The sequence below is a fragment of the Dermacentor silvarum genome, chromosome 11 (assembly GCF_013339745.2).
Source record: "Dermacentor silvarum isolate Dsil-2018 chromosome 11, BIME_Dsil_1.4, whole genome shotgun sequence".
Taxonomy (NCBI): Eukaryota; Metazoa; Arthropoda; class Arachnida; order Ixodida; family Ixodidae; genus Dermacentor; species Dermacentor silvarum.
In genome coordinates, this window is record NC_051164.1 from 72,980,268 (window position 1) to 73,003,084 (window position 22,817).

At 46.0% G+C, this 22,817-nt stretch overlaps 2 protein-coding genes across 3 annotated transcripts in view; one reads left to right on the forward strand and one right to left on the reverse strand.

The window, feature by feature from the left end:
- Nucleotides 1-13,943, forward strand: part of LOC119432929 (lysosomal protective protein-like) — a 38,855-nt gene extending 24,912 nt beyond the window's left edge. The window contains exons 7-10 of one of the 2 annotated variants that reach the window (XM_049658874.1): nucleotides 81-199; nucleotides 10,125-10,284; nucleotides 11,327-11,419; nucleotides 13,414-13,943. In XM_049658874.1, coding sequence (XP_049514831.1) covers nucleotides 81-199; nucleotides 10,125-10,284; nucleotides 11,327-11,419; nucleotides 13,414-13,497 — 456 coding nt within the window. In that variant the 3' untranslated portion in view covers nucleotides 13,498-13,943. The remainder of the gene's footprint in view (nucleotides 1-80; nucleotides 200-10,124; nucleotides 10,285-11,326; nucleotides 11,420-13,413) is intronic. The other variant, XM_049658873.1, reaches the window with a different exon arrangement.
- A 1,724-nt stretch (nucleotides 13,944-15,667) lies between these two features.
- Nucleotides 15,668-22,817, reverse strand: part of LOC119432673 (facilitated trehalose transporter Tret1-2 homolog) — a 157,737-nt gene continuing 150,587 nt past the window's right edge. The window contains exons 3-5 of the mRNA XM_049658875.1: nucleotides 19,878-20,099; nucleotides 17,667-17,870; nucleotides 15,668-16,328 (exon numbers count right to left, since the gene is read on the reverse strand). Coding sequence (XP_049514832.1) covers nucleotides 15,774-16,328; nucleotides 17,667-17,870; nucleotides 19,878-20,099 — 981 coding nt within the window. The 3' untranslated portion in view covers nucleotides 15,668-15,773. The remainder of the gene's footprint in view (nucleotides 16,329-17,666; nucleotides 17,871-19,877; nucleotides 20,100-22,817) is intronic.

A 22,817-nucleotide genomic window follows, 5' to 3' on the forward strand; every position in this document is an offset into this window, starting at 1 on the left:
GCGAGGAGGAGAGTGTCGCTACTTTCCAGTACAGAGGGGTTCAACTCACTCCAAATGCGTCTCATTGTTTTCTTTCCCAGGACATCAGGTGGAGTCCTTCATGCTTGGACACCAGTGAAGTGGCTGCGTACATGAACAGGCAAGACGTTAAAACGGCGTTACACGTAGACGAATCTCCAAACCAATGGGTGCCATGCAGGTGAGCTCCGGGTTATGGCGCTGGTTTTGACAACGTTTCGGACGAGCTTATATTACGTTGATGGCTACGCTATCGCCTTGTGCAAAAACTTTAATCTCATAGAAACATACGACAGTGACGAGAAAAGAACAGCACAAAAAGAATGGGAGAAAGAGGCTCACATGTAGCAGGTAACCTGCATTGCTTTAAGGTGTCTTGATTTGGAAGCAATCAATCACTCGTACTGACAGTGTTTCACGTGAATTGTCGGCATGCAAAGTTTGTTGGTCATTATGTGTGCTGCTCGCTCCTCACATTGCTAGAAAAGAAAAGAAAAACAGAGAAAGAAGGAGAGAGAGGATGCAAACAAAAAATCGTTGACCTTCTTGAAGTAAGGCATCCCAAACATAGCGACTTGCTCTGTCTCGTTTAATGTGATGTTCGCTACCGAGAATATTTTGTTCAAGCCATGTAGCAGTGGAATCTAGATAAAGAAATGTCGATAACTTATTTACGATTATCTGAAAACAGTACGTACACTGAAAAATGTGGTTGATCCCTCTTATATAGGAATCGGTATAGAACACGAAAGTGAAACGTGTCTTCACAGAAGTAGTGTAATGTTTATTGCACATTGATATATAATGTCTATTGGTGTTTTGTGGCTAAAGCGCCCTTAGGCGTTGATGCACCCACGCTGACGCCTGGTGGCACGTCTCCTCCATCACGACTACCAACGTCGATGACCATGAGCAACCGTCGTGCATATGGAAGCTGCACTAGGCTGCACACGCTAGCACAACGCGAAAGACGAAGCACGTAACTGACACACTAATACAACGCGCAAGACAAAGCACGTAACTGAATCGTCACCGAGTCAAATCAGCGCGTACAGCGCGTCGTAATTGCAGCCTCCGCGATCAACTTCAGAAACATTTTCAGAGCTAATTTCGGAGGCCACGCTCCGCTGTGCTGAGTACGGTGAACGCCACTACCAACGCCACCTAGGTGGCGTTGGTAGTGCTTCTTGATGCCAGCGTCCCTTCGAATGCTGGCATCGAGGCGTCGTAGTGGTGAGACCACCGAAGCGTTCACTGTCGGTGCGCGTTAGTGTCATAATGCAGTACTTCTCTTTTCTGCTCGTAGGCGGCGGCACCGCCCCGAACAAGAGCGCGGGTACACAGAGGAGTGTTAGATATATAAGGCGCGTCTGTGTAGCTCTCTGCAAATGCGTTTGTGGCGCAATGGGTTAAACGCTCGGCGATCTATCGTCGCGGACCGAGAGGTCGTGGGTTCGATTCCCAAATTTTGCATGTTTGTGGAACTTTTTCTTCTGGTTTCTTTCTTTGTATTATGGTCACTGACGTATTTCCGTGACGGAAATACGTCAGTGAAGTCTTGGTGGACCCCGGCATAAAACACTTTCGTGTTAAAAAACTGCGTGAGGGGTAACGATGTAACTGTATTGTACGTTTAGCTGGAAACGCATAATGTAATACGCAAGATATGCGCGTTTTACAGTGAACCTACTTTCATGATGCAGGCACATGAACTAGGGAGCATGTGCCTGCATCAAGCAAATTGCAGGCACATGAACGCTGTGTTGCATGTAGGCTCTCTAACATGAACACAATCGAGGCGCACTGCGCAAACAAAAAATTGGAGGACGCCTAAGCTTCGCCTTTAGAGTGGAACGCAATAGCGTTAACGGGAACCGTTCGCATCGCAACGCGTGGCTGTAGGTCTGGTAGAAATGCTGGAAAAGGGGTTTGTGTTTGAGTTTCCTCGTAGCAAAATTAGGTTTTCTCGTACATTCAAATTACAATCCGACGCCGATTGGTAAACAGTCCGACGGCGAATCCGACGCCGAATGGTAAATTCCTACTTTACGATTTTCCTGACGGATTTCACTGGGAGAAATTCAATTTTTGTTCATCAAAACATTGCACCACGTGGCGGGCCTCCGCGGTCGGGGTGGTTGGGGATGATTTTCACCGCGACCCGCATCGCACGCCGGCTGCCGAGGCTGGATTTCCTGTGACACGGGGTCCTTGTACCTAGTACGGACAAGCGCGCCCTACAAGGCTGTAACTCTAAGCAACATAAAACCGTTACAAAAGCGAAATGAAAAAAATTACTCCATCTCGTGCTAAAGGGAACCATGTGTGGATGCGAAGCAGTGGGGAGATGGTTAGGTTGAGCGGGAGATGGTTTCGCGGCAGCGGCCCGAGCGCTCATCGCGGCGCTGCACAGGAGAGAGAATGAGGCGCGCGCGCTCCCTCATTTTCATACCGCGGAACTACCGGGGCGCCCCCAGCGGAGTATGCAGCTGTTGCACCACCTGTCGTGCGCGCCGCTCCGGATTCCTAGAGGAGAGAAAGGGTGGAGTGTAGGAGAAGAGAGAGAGGGGGAGGGGACGCGCATGCGCTGTGGGCGTGTAGGACGCCGCGGGACGGAGGAGGGACGGACAAAGCCCCCGCCATAAGCTGCTTCGCATCTAAAATTTGAGGACACCTATGCACTTCTTATGAGAGGTGAATGCGAAAGGATTAATGTCCAAGTGAACGCCGCGGAGTGGTCCTTCGTGTTATGAGCTCCACGCGGGCAAGCGACGTTCTTGAGTCGCTTGGTGCGTTTTGATTTGGCCTTACCAAGGCGTATAGTTAGAACCCAGGCGAGAGCTTGCGCGGTCCAGGAACATGCGGGTAACATAGGCTTCCAAGAGCAACAGTGACGTGGCGTCGTGGCAACGCCCTCTCCCCTTACGCAATACCACGGCAGCAGGCGTTTCCTTACGCCCACTCTACTCGGCCGAGGCCCGAGCTAGCGCTTAAGCGCAAGCCAGCGTCACGAGCGCGTGCGCTCGTGACGTGGCGTCGCGACCAATGGGAACTTTCGCTGCTACAAACGCCACCGGCTTTTTCGCTCCGGGCCGCTTGACGCTTTCGCATCAATAATCCTTCAGACTATGCATGCGTGAAGCGAATGGTCCTGATAGGTTTTGTATTTTCTTACGTTGATCGAACTGCCATGATGCTGTTGTAAATGGCACACGGGCTTCGCAATTGGTGTGGTGCTTTTCCTTATGTTTCCAGCCCCTGTTAACGTGCATTCTCATATGCGTTTTGAGTATTCCATTTTCCATCTTAGAGCTTTCGGTCATTTTGCCATTGCCTGTTGTGGGCCTGTTTTATCGGTTCCCGATATACGCAAGAAGATTAACGAACCATTATTTAGCCAAATCATCGACACTTCTTTGAACATAACATGGTTGGGTAAACGTTTTTGTTATGTCGCAGCTATCGTTCACAATGCAGCTCAAGGTCAGCGCTGCGTACGATTCTCAGAGCGTTGCCGTCATTCACGTATCTGCGACGTGCAGAAAATATCAGTCGCTATCATCATGTCCATGTAACCAGCTGAATTCCAGGGTTTCAAATGCCAAAACTACGATAAGATTATGAGGCCCGACGTTGTGGGAGGGTTCCAGCTTAATCTTGACCACCCGAGGTTTCTCAACATGCCCCCAATGCGCGATACACGAGCGTTTTTGCATTCCGCCCGGGGTTGAACAAGTCGAAAAAAATTAAATTATGGGGTTTTACGTGCCAAAACCAGTTCTGATTATGAGGCACGCCGTAGTGGGGGACTCCGGAAATTTGGACCACCAGGGGTTCTTTAACGTGCACCTAAATCTAAGTACACGGGTGTTTTCGCATTTCGCCCCCATCGAAATGCGGCCGCCGGAACAAGTCGAGCACTTGTCGAGTAGGAAGTTATGCAATATTAGCAGTACTTTCCCCCTTTAGAACAAAGCCTGATAACGTTGTTCGTTGGCCGATTAAGTAATATAATAGTACAAAGGAGGGGGAATAATAACGGCAAAGACAGCGACGTTAGCTAGTGTAAATACCAGCTGGCTACACTGGCTAATAATATATGGGGTGATCATTTACAAGTTTAATGGATCCTTTTTTTGTTTTTTGAAGCGTGCCTGTTGCAGATAATACACCCCTTCTAACGTTTGAGCTGGATTACTCAGAGAGCCGGAAATTACTTGCAAGAGAATTGGAAGCACATTTCCTAGTAAATAAGCAAAATGCACAGATTATTTCTTAATTATTTTACGGCACATTGTGATTTACGAACTGTAGCCGGTGAGTTTGCCAGGCGTATTCACTGGAATGAATTTCCAGAACTACACCAGTTTGGAGGTACACGCAGTCAAACTCGCCCTAAAAATGCGCAGTTGTTCCACTTACTTAAAAAGAAAAACATATTCTTCTATGTTTTGAAGCGGAAAAGTAACTGGTACGCTCATGTATTTCGTACGACACTGAGAAATAATGTCTCGAACGTTCCTCCAATTATTCAAGTGGATACGTCTCGCAAACTCATCGGCTGCAATTCGCAACATTGCGATGTGAGCCGCAAAGCAATTTAGAAGCTAATTAGTGAATTTCTCTTACTTAGTTAAATATGTCTTGATTTCTCGTGGTAGTAACGTCCACGACATCGAATATTACAGCTCAAGGACAAGAATTATGCAATCGGCCACGGGGCATTTTTTTTTCAAATTACGTAAAACTGAAAAATGATCACCTCGTATACTGGAAATTAAAACATTTAAAGTGGTAGCAGGGTTATGCGTTCGTGCTTGAGCTCGTTTCTGCCGCGGAGCCTGAACAGCGCCTTGGCAGCAACCAGGCTTCTCACAACGCTCACGCGAAGGTGAAAGGCCAGTGGTGAACCACGGTGTGGTATACGCACAAGTTACACAGAAGGAACAGCTCTTTATGTGCACAGAGGCTCAGGCCAGCAGCGGGAACGCCGCCTAGGCTCTGGCTAAGCCGATTGATCGGGGTGTTGTAGTGCGTCCACTTAGCACCATCGTTTTTTGCAGGCGAACGCATTCCGCTTCTCTGGGGACCTTCTCTAAGCTTCCACGCACGGTCCACACAGGAGCCGTCCATACCAGGACAGCACGGCAGCGGCAGTGTTTGTATAATTGCTATCACAATAAGAGAGAGAGAGCGCGAGAGAGATAGGGGAGGCAGAAGCTGCGCACATTATACTATTGTAGTATAAAACATACGGTCAACGGGATAAGTATTAACGAGCCGCGCTGGAGCGCTACGCAGAGTGGGTACTCCAAGGGAGCTCGATCACGTAGTTATGTGTGACCTTTCCCATGGTTAACCTTATTTTAGACTTCAAAGTACGGTCGCAAGCACTGAGCATGATATATGGAAATTCTGCACAGCCACCTGCTAGAGAGAAAACTGATTTAAACTATTCCGTATGTAGCGCCCATGCTTCTGAAAAAAAAAGAAAGAAAGAATGTCGCACGGAAATTTGCTCTTTATGCGGCCGCAAACCAGAGGTGTGTTGTGCGTGACTCGATCCATTGCGTGGAAAGTTGTAGAACAACGCTCTTTTAGAGCCATTTTCAACACGCACTCGAATTCTTAAATTATCCGCACGCAATGCACAGGCACGATATATATTATTGATTCTATAAAGTTTTTAGTTTTTCACTCAACATCTCGACGCTGCACAACGGGTAATGAGTAATACCTTAGTGGAGGGCTGCGGTTTATTTTGGCATTGGCGTCTATCATGTCTGGTGTCTGTTAGAGTGTGGTCAATATTGGCTTATACACGAGGGCTATTAATACGGTTATTAATGCGTCAGAAAAGCGTAAAGCGCGACTTAAGGACAACCTACAGACATGATAGCATTGGATTGTAATTTGAATATACGAGAAGACATACTTCTCTTACATTGAAACTCAAACACAAACCGCTTTTACAGCGTTTCTACCACTCACAGAGCGGTACTACTACCACTCACAAAACGGATGGCGAGCGCCATCCAGATGGCGCTCGCCATCTGTAAATGGTGGAGAGAAAAAAAAAAAAAGCTGCGGTTCTTCTATCCCTTAAGTTGCTCATACCTGGACTTACATTCTTTAGAAAGGTATAGCTTGGAAATTTGAGAATGACAGCCCACAAACAAATGTCATGAAACAAAACACGGACAACGCATGCCTTTTATGTTAGATATTCTCAGACTGAAATATCAAAAGCGCGAAACACTAACAGAAGATCGGCCTACGCAAGAGGCACCAGAAAGCTCGCCTTCGTGCATAGCGTTCACCGCCAGCGTTTCCCGCTAAACATTACGGTTGCACAAGCTGCAGTTGTCGGGAAGCGTGAGAAGCAGTCAGATCGAGATCATTGAATACTATCGCGGTTCAGTCCTAAAGGCGAAGCTTAAGGGTCCTCCCAATTTTTTTTCAGTGTTCGCTGCATGATGTCCTGTTGGAGCATTGCATCCACACAGTCTGTAAATTTACATTCGGTTGTGTCCACGTTAGGTTCCGACTCGGACGTTTGGCGTGGGCGTCACGTGCAAGTTTCTCGTGCTCTTTTCTCGTGAGAACTCGCGCTGTGAAACATTGTGCCCCACCTCCGCGATCGGCCCACATTTCTCAGTACATTCTTCGTAGCCGCTAACGCTACGTAGAAACTGAGCGACGCAGTACAGCCTGCATGATCGGCTCAGGTCAAGCAAAACCTAAGGTTTCATCACCGGGGTGCGAATGCCATCGTCGTTTTAGCATACAGCACATGACGTAGCCGTAGACACGTACGATTGTGTACCACGTAGTCGCTGATGACGTCAAAATACGTGTTTCTGTCGTTTACACTCGTCCAGTACCCATGTAGAACCCAAGAATCGGCATGTCGAAAGCTCGCGTCGAACGGACGGAGTAGAGAGCATGCGGTTGTCGTCACACACGCGCCCTTTCATCTTACACAAACACGTTGGTCGACCTGGCAACGCCTTGCATAATCCGAAAGTATGCACGGTAGCCAGCTACCAGCAAAATGCTTCGCATAGCATCGATTCCCACAGTGTTTGGGATACCCTTCATAATTTTTGTAAAAGTTGTTCGGATAGTTAAACCCTAACAAGTCAAATGAAGTCACGTTCAATTTCTTTCATGAAAAGGAAAGAACAGCCGCACAAAAGTTCCCACATACAGCAGCTTGACGGGGCGGCTGTCCCCAAATATTGACAGCCGCGTACCGGCAATATACACTTGAATATTACTACTATAACAACAAAGAACATAGTTAAGAATGAGCACACGGAAAACAAAAGAAAACGCAGATATACTATAATGATAAGAGGGGGTAGATCTGTTAAAATCTGAATACTAACAAAGTGAAAATGCGACAATGAAACAAAACCAAGAACGTTCTGAAGATGAATGTGCAAGCTTCTCAGAGGGAGAACTGCCAGTGAAGAACGTGGGCATGTTAGCTATAAGTCACGAAGAACACTCAAGGAAATTAATCCTGACTTGTAAACACGGGAGAGTCTAAAATTGCATAGTGATTCCACATTCACAACAGGAAAGATTTGGAACAATGGTTGTGTATGGGAGCGGTAAGGAACTTTGGAAATTAGTCGAATAACTCGTTTTAGTAACATTAGAAATGTGGCATTAGTAACATTAGCAATTATCTACTGCCCTGGTAGTTGCCCATACAAGCGAACCAGAATTTCAAGTGGAAGAAGTTATACAATTATATAACAGGAAATTGATCGATATAGGAAACGTTGGGCACTATTCTTGCACAAAACCGACGGTATGAATCGAATCGAATATCGATATCGAATTCGAATCGATATCGTATCAAATGTTGAATATTTTTTTAACTTCTAAGCAATGTAAAATATAAAACTGGCACGGAGACAATTTAAAAAAAAGAATAAGACTTATATGCAATATTTGGCACATGTGTGTAATACAGTTCACAATAATTTGCATTCCGCCCCCATCGTTATTTGGTTGGCGCTGCGACTGCTTGCAATTGAAACTGATACCTCGCGCTCTGCATTAGAACACCAAAGCCGCGGTGTAATCGCAGGAAGGTCAGCTAAGTTTCAATAAAGTGAAGCGTTTTACATAAACTGATCCATGCACTTGGTTAATGTGCAGAGAGTGTGAATGTTGTGATAGTAGCCGCCAGATGTGACGCGCCGCTTTGTTTCACTTGAGGACCCGACCGCTCTGCTTCTCGTTCTTCTTACTTCAATATAATTCGTTGCACTTGAAAACAAATATCGGATTCTATTTGTTCAAACAGCTTTTAAGAACATAGAACTTCTAACAAAAAGAAATAAAAATGAAAAAGAAAATACCAGAAAAAATGCTTAGAAGAAATTTGTAATACAGCCGCGAACGAATAAAAGGGCCACAATTGCAAATATTTACGTATAAAGAGCCATCAGCTACAGCTCATTGGCGTGGTGGCGTTCCTTCTTGTTGTCACGCGGATCGCTACCATTAGACGCAGAGGAGTGCGCCCGAAAGCCAACAAGTGACGGAGCGCGCTTACGTAAGAGGTTTTCTAGAGAGGTGGCAAGATCTGTCATTTCTTGCTATCCTTAATGCGAACAAGGGCTCGTTATTCTAAAGATGCGAAACTGTCTATCTTTATAAAAGTTGCCTTAGCGTGCCGTTTAAAAGAGTTGCCTAAGCTGGAAGTAGCACTTGGTTATCGTGCACTTGATGCTACAATCAAAGACTGTGTGAAATTCAAATGCCAATCATAAAGCATACACGACTGTTAAATTTTTCGCAGATGCTTGAAAATAGGCTCATTCTAAATGCATAGCTACCATCTTGCCTGCTTACGTTCTATAGGCTCGAGATACATTATATATATATATATATATATATATATATATATATATATATATATATATATATATATATATATATATATATATACAAGGTTCTGGAATCTTGCATGCTTAAACTACAAAGAGTCTAACAACATGCAAAATCAAAGACCCTCGATCTATAGGTGGTGGCCCCCTTGTTTAACGGTGAGTACGTGGACACATCGGTGTATCTCAACAACTTGAACTTTTAAAAAAGCAGGTGTTGAGCCTGGCGACATTTAGAGCAAATACGTTTCCATGCCACCTAACATTTTGTATACTAAACCTAGAGCCACAGCACTTGTCATCCCGGCCCAAGTTGTCACCCATCTTGTTTCTTCTCGTAACAGATTTGACAGTGCCACATCGTTCTCCCACTTATCCATCATGCTTCGTTCCAAAAATGACAAATTCAAAACTGGCTGATAGTATCCTTCTAATGCTAGGCACGCCGATTTCTACAAGAAAGGCCGCAAGTCACATCCTTAGATGCAACACATCTCATGTTTAGGAATGTACACAACGCGGGAAATTATTTGCAAAATCTTTGCGATATCAGATCGGAGCCCCCTTGCAATCAGAACTGAAAACGTTCCCATGTCTGTCATTTCAGCACAACTGCAAAACAACACCTAATGAATGCCTAGTTTAAAATTTATTATTTATATATTTATTCTCTGTTGCTTTCGCTGTTGGGTGTAATAATATTGCATGTTATTCTTGAGTTGAGCTCTTTTTGTAATAATCAGCGTGGAGCTTCTGTTCTCTAGATTTGTCCTTACCCCCACTCGATCTTCGATAGGTGGCCCCAGCTCACAGCTTTTACACCCACACTCCCACAGCGTTTCAGTATTGTATCTGTGAATTATGTATTGCACTTAACCGGTATCCCCTCAGCCACCCTCTGCTTAAGTCTCTGCATTAAAGCACACTTTACACGCAATAGGGCGATTATTTCGCACGAATAGGCTCTAGTCAAGGGCGCGTACAGTGAGGCTTGCCTTCGGCCTCAATCACATTAAATGCCGACAACTTCCGGCCTCACGTTCTTACATGACGGTCAATATAAAATGAATGAAATGGTTTGCACCGCATAGATATAGAGCTCGGATATAAACTTTGTTGCTTTTACAGGTGGTAAGGTAAGGTTACATATGTGGAGATTTGTTATTGAAAAAAAAACACCACTTCGATTATTTTCAGCGATGTCGTCAAGTATAAGGTGATGTACACGGACCTGCGAGAAATAATCAAAAAGATATCGTCCAGCGATAAGGTAAGAGCCCTCTTCTACTACGGTGACGTCGACATGGTGTCCAACTTTCTTGGTGCCAAGTGGTTCATCGACAACCTTCGGCATCAGGCGAGTGTTCCACTCTCGAGAGCTCTTGCTCGTTGCCATTCAAGTAGGAGGCGGCTCAACTTGGAAGACGGGAAACATAACACAGCGCTGTGTTGTTTGCTTGTTGTACAAACCATGCCTCAATAACCATATTATAAGAACAGGGAAGGTCGTAGAATGCTTAAAGAGTTGCTTGTCATGAGATTTTAATCACGCAAGGCGCCAATTTATGCCCTAGATAGGGCTGTAGCTTGCACACGTGTCAGACTAAATGCGGTTACGTCAGGTTTCGTGTTAGGAGAAGGGTTGAATGTCACACCACCAGGCGAGCTTTGAAACCTTCATGTTTTTTAAAGGAATATGTACATCAATTTATATAATGGGTTCTAACAGCCCAGAAATGTAGAATGGGATATGAAAGAAGGCCGTAGTGTAGGGCATCCGATTATTTTTTAACCACCTGGGGTTCTTTAACGAGCGCACAAAGCACGGAAAATGTAAGGTTTTGCATTCCTCCCCCCATCGGAATGCAGCCGCTGGGGTCGGGAGTCGAACTGTTGACATCGTAATCACCAAAGCAACGCCACACTGAGCGAACGCGGCGGGTACAATGCGAAGATCGTATACATATAGCTTGTCGAGGAATAGTACTAAATAAAACTTGTAATTATGTTTTTTCAAGAATACAGCAGACACATACTTTCGAGCATATTAGTTGTAGTTTCCCTTGGTTAAGTTATCAGTATTAGGGGACAATAAATGTCGCTATCCCGCGGTGCCTGCAGCAGTTTTCAAAGCCCGTATTGCCTCTTTGACGAAGATATCGCTGCGTAAGTGACGTATCGCAAAGAAATATTTTTCTGAGCGCTTCTGGGCCTTTAAGACTAAAACAAAAAGAAACACACTCACAATTTGGCTGCTGCTACTTGTACACTATCACTTAAGCCAAAAGAATATTTAAAAATAAAATACAACATTCTGACAATCAGTGTCATGATCTTAGAGTGTCGGTAAAACGTAATATTAGCGTGTATTAGAAGTGACCCTTGTTTCTTTTATACAGACATTAGTCACCTACGAGCAATGGCTTTTCAAGCAACAAATCGGCGGTTACGTGGAGTACTACGCCGGGAATATCGTCTACCTCACAATAAAGGTTTGTGTAGGTCTTGTGGACGAGCCGGGTTATTTGGTATCTACCTCTGAAACGATTAAAAAGCAATCTCGAATCTCTGATGTTCGAAAACGCTTGAAACATTTTATGAAACCCATCAACGTGCAAATTGTTGGTGCTCCAAGTCAACCCATCAATGACAACGCCTTACGCGTATTCGGTTTCCTCTTTGTAAAGCTTTGAGATGAAATCTGGCACCTTCGTCGCCGTAAGAAGGAGCACGTGTACATATTGATAACATTGAAAACGTAATAATACTGAGATAAGAAACGTCATGAATAAAAAAGCGTCAAGGCATTACGTCATGCCCTTGCTAATGAGAATAATACATTAGACGTTAACAAATTGTGACGCTCTAGAAGGTGACCTGTCTAATGCACAAAGAACATAACTAGTCCGAAGTGACAAAACACGAATCGCGTTTAACAGCTAGCCGGGTGGTTAGACATACAAGTGGCTGGGAATGAGCAATTTAGAACAGCCTTGTTCATAACTACAAGTGCGAAACAAAATGGCGAATGGCCACTGCACTTCTGGCAGCGAGTCTGCAAATACATCTTGTATAATTTAGAAATTTATAGAACACGCACCGGTTAATGGTGCTTGGGAACACAAGATTAGGAAATATGGCTGCGAAATAACCGCTGTTACGAACAAAAACCTTTTGGATTTCAGCCCCCACCTCCTTTATGCTGCCGTCTCCCCCCTAGAGGTTCACTTGTTCGGGTACAGGTCACAGGAAACACGTCTATAACGCGAGATCAGTGATCTCGGAAGCTGATTTGTGACGGACCGTGGGCTGCGAGGCCAAAAAAATCTTGCCTTGAGAATGTGTTTCCAAATTACCGGCAGACCCTGCCATAGTGTTGTTCGTTTCGCAGTTGGCGTTCACGGCCTCTGGTTATTGGCGACTGCACAACACACCAGGCGGGCATCAGTAGTTGTCAGGATGTCTGTCAATGACGTGCTTTATATCGTCGCCTTGCCCACCACTCGTAGGAGCGGATACAATTTCGTAGGAAAAGAAACAGAACAACGAAGGCCTGCGAAGCCTACTCCGTTGGCTAAGCAGCCAAATGTCTGAGCGTGTCAGCATGACGTCAGTGACGCATGACCAGCTAGAGCATAAACCAGTAAATTTGCCGAAAATCAGGCAGCAATAGTGTTAAACGAAGAGACAGAGGGAGATGCTGAGACAGCATAATAGAAAGAAACGGTGAAGAAGTCATCCATAGAATTGAAATAAAGCACAAGCATCACAAATATGTTTTACAACAATTCAAATGACAGTGTGAGATGAAGTTCGTAGCCAGATGTCACTTCTGAGCGTGAAGTTATAATCTTCCGAGTACATTTTCTGCGCAGGATACGGTAAGGGCTTGAAAATATTCTTATGAAAGGACTGTATATAAAGCCATTTCATAAGAATATCGCACAATCCAACTAACCCCATCAAACGCAGCACCTATATAGGATGCTCCCTTCATCCACATGCATAAAGGCGGAGTTAGCATCGTACAGGAGCTGCGTTTTACGGAGAAACGGTAAACATACCTCCTCCGGGGACTACTTAGGCACGGCAAGCGAACTAAAAAAAAAAAAAAAACACGCAGCGCAAGGACACTATATAGTGAACAAGTAATATTAGAGTAAGAAAAGTACGTTTTAAACCACAGCACAATGGTACTAATAACAATCTTCGTCGCCTGTGACACAGCTGGATTTCAAAGCGGATCCTGGTATCATATCACCGCACTGATTCCATGCGCTTAAAAGCGCTCCTAGCGCATACCATAGGCAAGCTGCGAATGTATTGGATTAGCTATGTTGATAAAACGAATTACGGACGAATAATCAATATTTGTGCTCATGGTGAAAAAAAAAAGAAAAAAAAAACGTGAGCAATACATAACAGTGCGAGAGCAGCGTGAAAAACGTGTTGCAATGCAAAGCATGCATATTTTTTATTCTTACAGGGCGCCGGACACAGAGTTTCAAGAGACAAGCCTCCCGTCTCACTGCAAATAATAACCCGTTTCGTTACAAATCTACCGTTCTAGAGAGAAAAAAAAAGAAAAACGTAAACATAAAAGAAAAGCACGCGCACGTAGAACTCCTTGTTTTCTAATAAATACCTGCTGCTGCCGTTTTTGTTGTGACCTTGAACAAATAAATGGTTATAATGATCACTAAGTCGTTAACGCTGTTCTCCTTTACCGCTTCCAGCCGGTTATCACGGTTTTGCGACATGTCGAATCCGAACTGATAATTCCAATTGGGAAGCTTATTCGAGAGAAATCCTGATTTTGATGTCATATGGGACCATCCAGCAAGACCGCGTTGGCGCGTCGCCATCTGTATATCGGAAAGAACGCATTCTGCACAGTGATTCTAACAAGGGTCAACACTCCGTTAAACTCGTGCTGCTGTATTTATTCAGGGGCATAAATGGAAATTGACATCTCTGCAAGAGCGACCGTTTTATGGATTGTAATATAGATGGGAGACAATTTGTACTGTAAAGAACTACAGAGGCGAAGAAATCAGTGCTGCTAAAATACGCCAGGTGAAGAAAGTTTGTGAGCTGAAAAAAAAAAAACATGACTAATTAAAGGCACTCATTACGCGAGCCGCCCGTTTCAGTTTTGTTCAAACGAGTCTACAAATTTCGCCTGGGGTAGCACAAACGCGTTGAGATCGAGTAAGTTTGGATAGTCTCAGCTTACAAACAAGTATTTATAATTGCGTTTCGAAGGCTTTTCCTCATGCGAAAATTCTGGCTACTAGACTTTGAGACAGGTCTTGCTTTACCAGTCATTTAAAGGGTCTAGACTTACAGTTTGTATTGATCAATCACACCATAACCTTGCACTATTACTCATTTGAAATTAACATAAGTGCTGAACTTCAAGCATATTGGGGGCGTAATAAGTAAGATTTTTTGAGACATTACTCGAAGCAGTGTAAACGTACAAGCTAGAACAGCGTATTGACCATAAAGCTCCAGCCAATAGGAATCATCGAAATAAAGTTTTCCGAGTACTGAGCTGGCACAAAATAGTCTTTCATTTGGTGATGGGAAGTGTCCCTTGCCTTTCGTGTAAGGCACAACCCTTTTTAAAACAACGCGTTCCCTACTGAAAAGAACGATATTGACGAAGCTGCAACTTTGAGACTTTCTTTTCGATGAACCCACATGAATTTCCTGCGAATCTTTGTGCTGCTTGGGGTCGAGGAATCGGTTTTCTCTTGCGTTAGAGCTATTTCTTTATCATTTTGTTTAGTGTACATCATTAAAGTTGCAGCGGTTCTTGAAGTGTGACCTATCGTGCGCAACGTTGTGGAAAAGTTAAAAAGAGGGCTCAAATACACCTAATATACTTTAAATAAGGAAACGCGCGCTCAAACTGCCACTCTCAGACAAAAAAAAAAAATAAAAAAATAAAAAATAAATAAACGTCAGTGGCGATTTAGCGGTAAATGCGAGAGAAATGCGTTGTGATTACGTCGAACCTTGTTGAGAGGTCCAGTATGAATACGATTTAAATTGCGTCCACGACAACGGAAAGTTGTTCAGGAGCTCAGACGGCACACGTAACCGGTAACGAAATGTGACCGACGGCGGTCTGGAGTCGGCCATCATCAGTTGCGCTGTATATATATATATATATATATAACGCGAGGTTATGCCGGGATCTGCTCGTTGAACAGGAGCTTGTTGGTTGAGGACGCATGGACGAAAATAACAAAACGATACTTTCTTTCCTACGTATCGGTCGGGGTCCGGCCTTCGCCATGGAAGGCCGGATTTCGACTGAAACGTTGGCAATAAAGTATCATTTTTTATCCGTACGTGCGTCCTCAACCTACACGTTTATATATATATATATATATATATATATATATATATATATATATATACATATATATATACATATATATACATATATATATATATATAATACGATCTCCACTCCCCTCCCTACCGCTAGCACGTGACCCGCTTCCCACAATTCCCACACATAAGCGTTTTTACACTTTGACACTCCTAATGCCAAAGCATTAAACAAAATTAAGCGATTCGTTGCCTAAAGAAAACATCTGTTAATCACACGTTGACTTGTGCTGTATAGTTGGCTGAGATAAATGGCGCACAGTAAGGCTAGAGCTTCGAGGTGAAAATGAAAGAACAAAAACCGAGGGTTATGGCATTACATAAAGGAGAATTGAAAAAGAATCAAACATTATAAATCTACTACAGAAAGCAAGATGAAATAAAACAGCGTCAAGAAGGTAGACCGAGCGGCGCCAATAGAATATTCAAGGAGAAATCGCATCAGCGCTTCGACCTTCGCGATCCCCCCGAGCCCTTGGAGGATACCGAGGCCGCGTCATCGCGCGCCTTCCTGTGCGGTTCCAGGAGGAGTTCCTCAAGCGTCTTGTTCTGCGTCTCGGGCATGAAGAACGACACCATGAGGCCGCCCATGAACGTGAGCGCGCTGAAGAGGAGACCGACGCCGGACAGCTGCAGCGTCTCGTTGATCCTCTCGAAGAACCAGGTGACGAGGAAGGCGCAGATCCAACTGAAGGCGGCCACCAGGGCAGAGAAGACGCCGTTGTTTCGCATGGGCACCAGTTCGGCGGCCAACAGCCACGTGATCGGGCCGAGGCCGACCGAAAAGCCGATTATGTAGAGCGCGATGAACACGATTGGAAGCCGCCGCGCGACGCCGATCGGGGCGTTCGGGTCGGCCTCGTCCACCTCGACGCCCACTTGGTACAGCGTGGCCAGGATCATCATGGAGAAGGCGCACGTGTAGGCGGACACGGTGAGCAGGCGCTTCCGGCTGAACACGCTCATCAGCTTCACGCCGGCGGCCGTGGAAGCGACCTGCGCCGTGCACGCCGTGTTAATGCGCGTGTGTGAATGACAGAAGATCCAATCTTGATGAAGTCGATCAAGAAGAACGTATTCCTCAGCGTGTTGGGGATTGAGATGGGGGAGGAGTCCGGCCGGAGCACGGCACTCTATGGCGTCATCCCTCGCGTGAGGAGTGAACGTTGATGGGACCTGAGGGGACTTGTTGCTGCGTTCTGCGCATGTCATATTTGTCTATATATTGCTACGTGTTGCCGTGAATAAATAAGTTGCAAGTTACCACCCGTGTCGTCGAACCGTGTTTTCATTTCTCTGTCTTCGTCCTTTATTAGCGGTCAACATGACATACAGCATGTGGGAGGAGCATAGGACTGCTTCAATACTTATACTGCAATACCTGAGGGATCGGCCCACATGTTTTAGACTGCGCTATCTCATGGATGGGGCTCACGTTTTGAGGTGTGACGACGCGGTATTGTTGCAAATAGTTCCTGGGCTTTTACGTGCCAAAACTACGATCACATTTTGACGCACGCTGCAGTGGGTGAAAAAGCGTCTGTGGCGCAATAAGTAAAATATAGAGCATCTGTGCTATTGATCCTTTGTTCGGATCGGAACATCCCAGCAACCAGTGACCCCAGGGCACATAACTGCATACCACGTAGCCCATATTGGCCCACATTTTGAGACTTGCACAACCTTCGGAATCGCTCCTGGAAAACGTCTCGAAACATAGCCGAATTGTAAAAGTGGGGCTAACTAGTTAAAGAAGACGGCGTGCTAAAAAAAAAGAAAAGATCTCGCCCTCCTTGGTTTCGCCCAAAATGCGCACCAGGGACGCGATAGGTTATGCTTTATGCGCAGTTAGCCTTGCACAGTTTCCGGCGGAACTGGGTGGAGCAAGACATGCACTCGGGCATATATGCGCCGTGCCTGGTCATTGCTGCGTGAAGACTCAGGCCCCGGAGTCCACACGATTTGTAATGTATGGTGGGAGCTGGTCCGCTCCACTCAGACTGCTACGTGCGGCCCTGGAAATGTTGGTCCCGAGAAAAGTTTCTGCGTGCCGTCTGAGAGTCCGTCAGAACTATATGACGCACTCCCAGTGAGGTCTCGTCGCCGTGAGAGGAACGTTATCGCTAGTTCCTCTGCCTCTGCAGCGGTCGCTCTCCCTCGGGCTGATTAATAGGCTATCGGCTTCTTAAGAACTTCTTAAGAGTGCATGTGAAGCGGGGGACCCCTTCTGCCGAAGGGCGGCGCTGCTATACACTCTCTCGACAACGTTTTGAAGTGGAGAAACGTTATGGAAATAGGTGGGTAAGTTTCCTGTTATCCAGTAAATGTCCCCACCAGAAATCCGGAGAGGATGATGCTGGTGTCCTGGACGTGCACGGTGAGGCCGGCTTGGTCGAAGATGGAGTGCGAAAAGAAGAGAACGGGGTTGATGCCCGAGAACTGTTGGATGAAGTGCACCTGCATGGCCGCCAGGATGTGCGTGGTAGGCGTGGGCACCTTCGCGTACACGGTCTCCATGTCGGTCCATTCACGGTCGAGCTGCGTGTTTCCCATTTTTTTCTTTTTTTTCTTGATTTTGGCAACAGCATTTTTCTTTCATTTTGTTTCTAAAGCGAAGCTATCTTTGCGACCTTTCCCGACGTTTGCTCGGCGTATGCCCCCCCCCCCCCCCCCCCCACACACACACACACACGCACACATGTGACGCCACGTATTTCAGAATATTTACTCGCATTGGGCTATTTGTGACCTAGTAAATGTGCCTGAACCTTGCTGTCTTTACTGTGTGGATCTTTTACAATGTAATGAAGTCCATGTTTGCCGATGAAAAGTTGAATTGACCAGAACTGGTACAGTAGAAATCTGTGACGTCACGGCGGGATAGTGCGGGCACTTCAAGGTGGCGGCGGCACCCGTATCCTTTGCTTACGGCTTACCAACACTCTCGTCACGATAAGAGAAGGTTCTTTCGGTATTGCAAAAGGGATATTCAGTAATACAACACAAATGTGTTTCTCTACTACTCACTTTCATACACTTGATGCTTTCATTCTTTTTCCGGCCACGGAAGGCTTATTTGAACCCCTTCCGTCATGTTGTACGCGTTTGAGTACGTGACCTGTTTTTGCCAGTACTGTCCTGTTGTGGCAAAGGAGAGACGAGCGACGCTAAAGTGTGCCTAAATCGAGCCCTTTGTTCACCCAGCGTGGCTCTAGTTTATTTTAACGTCCACGATTTCACTACGCATAACCACTTTACAGAAGAAGCTACCATAGTTTACCGCGGTGGTTGGTTGTGCCGTATACAATCAGCAATGGTGTGTATTAGTACTTCTTCCTTCGTCACAATGCCTCAAGCCAAAGGTTATTTGCGCGTGCGGTTTGAGTCCGTGGAAAATTATTATTAGAAAATTAGAAGTCATGAGAACATGTATCATCCTAATATCTTGACATTGTTTCGTTGCAGTCCGGAGAACATTCTAAAGAAATTATGCAAAATTGACGTATTCATTCAAAGATCTCGCAAGCCGCGAATAATGGTATACCCGCTGCGGTGGCTCAGTAGCATTAACACTAGGTCAAGGATTCAGTTCTCGGCTTTCACAAGGGGTTAGAATGCAAGACGTTCGTGCACCGTGCCTTGGGTGCACGTTAGAGAACCACAGGGGTAAAAAAAGTCGCAGTTTCTCCCGAAAGGCGAAGCATCTATTGCGATAGAAAATTAGTGGACAGCTAGCTATACAAGGTAAGGATAGTAGTTTTATCAGCTGTACAAACTTGTAAACTATAGGCATACTAACTAAATTAACAAGCACGGTGTCACGTGCGCGGAAACAAACATTAACGCATCTCACTCAAGGACCGCGGAAACTGGCTGTCAAAACGCTAGAGTGAGTCAGCGCAGCAGCAGCAGCAGCGAGCGAATTGAGCTTCGTGCCGGAGCTAGCATCAGCGCGATTTTAGCCGCAAAAACACAAGGAGGGCGGACTCTGCTTCCCCAGCAGATGGCTGTCAAGCTACAGCCGCGCGGGTGGGCGCTCGGGGCGCAAAACGCCCCCCCCCCCCCCTCCCCCTGAAGCCTGCCGGCGCGGCGGGAGCGCGCGACTGCAATAAGGCGCGGCCCCTCCACCTCGCTACCTTCCCTCCGGAGCGTTGGGCGCGACTGGAAGACTGCGCTTTCTTCCCGCTTCCGGCCCTTGTGTGCACGAGCGCGATTGCCGGCTCACCGTCGCATGCTTTCACTCGCACATACAGCGTATGGCGCGCGGCGCCGATTTTATCGCCCGTGGACTTTATACGGAACCTCACGGCGACGGCGACGACGACGGTGGAATTTCGCCGGAGTGTCCATATAATTGCAATCGCAATAAAACTATACCAGAGCCTTCCTCTACGGCGTTCCTCATAGCTGAACACGCAGTTTCGTTAAACCCCACAATTCAATTCATTAACTGTACGGATTGAATCTGTGTCTGCGTTGAAAACAGTCGTATGGAATGCGCGCTGCAGAGTGCATGCGGTGCGACTGTAAAACGGTGCGCTTTACCTTGGCCGATGGTCCGCGCAGCTTGCCGAGCACTTCGACGGCTTCGGCCTTGCGGCCTTGCAGCAGGAGCCACCGGGGCGACTCCACCGCAAACTGGCAGGTGGCGACCAGAGGGATGCTCGCGGCCATGGTCAGGAACGCGAGCCCGTCCCAGTTCAGGAAGCGGCCCATGATGTTCGCGTACAGGATGCCCAGAGTGAGGCACACCTGCAGGATGCCACCCTGCGGGAGCCAACGACCACCGCATACTTAGACGGCAGTCTTCTCCTCGGACTTAAACGATGATCGCTATGTTGAAAGGAAATGAAGAAGTGCTCTCTCTAGACAATCAAGGAACCGATTCCAAAGAAAGTTCCGCATTAGAACAAGGAGGCCAAATTTTAATGACCTGATCTCTCTGGTGATCGACTCCTTTTTGTGTGATATTGCTGATGTCGAGATAGAAAAAAAAGAGAAAAAGAGGACATACTCTAACAGGAAGCGTAATAGAAATGCTACAGATTTACTGCTTCGTGGAATTACTAGCAACACGGCTGGGAGGTATTGCAGATTGATCATACAGAAAACTGCCGCTGGTCAAAGAAAAAAGTTATGAAACGGTTGTAGCGCTCTTCAGAAACAAAACGTGATATACTTATTGAAAGAGTCTCCTTTAAAAAAGTAAACGCATTATCTTTGCTTATATTAAACTTGGGTGGATGCTTCGGTCGTCGGAGTTCAAGCTGCCAGATCCTGAGCCAATCTCAATCCGAGTTGGAGGGAAAGCGGGCCAGCCGAGCTCGCGTCAACTTTTAAGCGGGAACCGCATGGGCGCGCCGCGGCGACGACGCCGGTGCGCTCGTGCCTGATGGTGGAAAAAGCCACAACTTTTGTGGTTATTGGAAGAAAGTAAGGAAGAGAAGAATTCGGATGGCCGCACCTGCGACGACTGACTATTGAAACGCCAGAAGTGGGGTGCAACAACAACAACAAAAGAGTAGAAATAATTCCTTTACCTGGAGAGGAAAGCGGTGAAAGAAACAAACTATTTGGCATATTTACAATATTCGCAATAGCGGATCATTGGGCAACTTACTCGGGACATTTTGCCTCCAGTTTAGTGTAGGTACATTACGAAAGCATGACTGCTAGCGGGCACGATAGGCCAGTGTACCGTCGCGCTCACTAGCCATCGTGGATAGAGCGAGATCACAGAAATTAGTAGGGGTCCCATCTTTTTTTTTTCAGGGGCCAGTGTTGAGGCATTTTTGAAGTGGACACACGACTTGCCTTCGCCTCTCCCTACCTCTCAGGCGTGCACGCCGATATCTGGCCGTTGCAGATCTGGGCACAGCTCGCGCGTCTCCCGTTGGTAAACGCGCCGTCAGAGAAGAGAGGGAAAACACTTTGTTGTACTAAATGGCTCGGCTATAGAAACTTCTTATACAGAAATATTAGTCACTTTTTTTCACAATCCCACGTGACTTAGTACCCACACTGGCACGTTCATCTGCCGGCATCGAATTTCTGAATCGCGGCAATAGTCGACGTCTGCTGCTTGTTTTATTTATGTAACCATTCAGTAGATATCATTAACCCCTCTATGACAACCCCCATTTTCAACAAAATATGGCGTTATAAATACTTAAATAAATGTTAATAAGATTACCCGACGGCAGGATGCGAACACAGGACTTCTGACACACAAGCCTCGTATTAAAACCATTACGCCATGGACGCTTTTTTTTATTGCCGACCCTGACATTTAATTTCATGGGTTACGTGGCGTAAAACGTGTCGGCCACACTTTGGGATACGCATATTTAACATTTTCACAACTAGGCCGAATCATCAAGTACAGAAATCCACTCTGGTGGATCAGAGAGCGCACGATACACTTCTCTCAGACCTAATGCATTTTCAATAAATTGTTGGCGAACAGGGCGGGCAGCTAGGTCTGCATGCACAAATTGCATTCTCGTTTTCCACAAAGCGTGGAGGCCGAGTACCAATAATTAGATTGTGTGGTATATTATCGGCAAGAATCGTGTGCCAAATGGGTCAAGGGTTAACTATTCCTTTAAATTTTTTCACTGGGATGTACTTCAACGCACATTAGGCTACTTAAACACGCGTCAACAAGTGACATAGACATGCATTCTCACGGGCAAGCAAGCGGCATTCAGGCACTTGGCGCGCTTCAATCTGCAGTTGCACTAGAAAAACCGACGCATCAGAAACACCACGGGTGCTAAACGACACTGTCGACACATTTGGAAGTTTAGCTTTTCATTGTGTCACCCGCTGTGGTGGCTCAGTCAACTAAGGCGTTGCGCTGCTGAGCACGAGATTGCGAGATCAAATCCGGGCCGCGGCGGCCGCATTTCGATGGAGGCAAAATGCAAAACACGACCCTGTGCTTGCGTTGTAAGGCACGTTAAAGAACCCCAGGTGGTCAAAATTATTCCAGAGCCCTCCGCTACGGCGTACCTCATAATCAGAACTGGTTTTGGCACAAATATTTTGAGGACGTGCAATCTTCGCCTTTAAGAGCGGAACGCGGTATCATTCAAAGATCCCTGACTGCTTCTCACGCTTCCCCGCAACTGCAGCTTATGTAACCGTAATGTTCACCGGGAAACGCTGGCGGCGAACGCTATACAAGAAGGCGAGCTTTCTGCTAGAAACGCGGCCCCTTGCGTGGGCCGATGCCGGAGGTCGTGCACAGCGGCGCTATAAAATTACATAATTTTCAGGTTTCTGTTATTGTTTCCCACTTTTAATATTTGAGTATGACTTAAGATTTTGAGCATTTAACTTAAAAAGCATGCGCTGCCGGTGTTTTGTTTCATGACACTGGTTTGTGCGCTGTCATTCTCAAAATTCCGAGGAATAACTTTGTCAATAATGTAAGAATAGGTGTGAGTAACTTAGTCGTAAAATGGTGTGGAATTATAACCC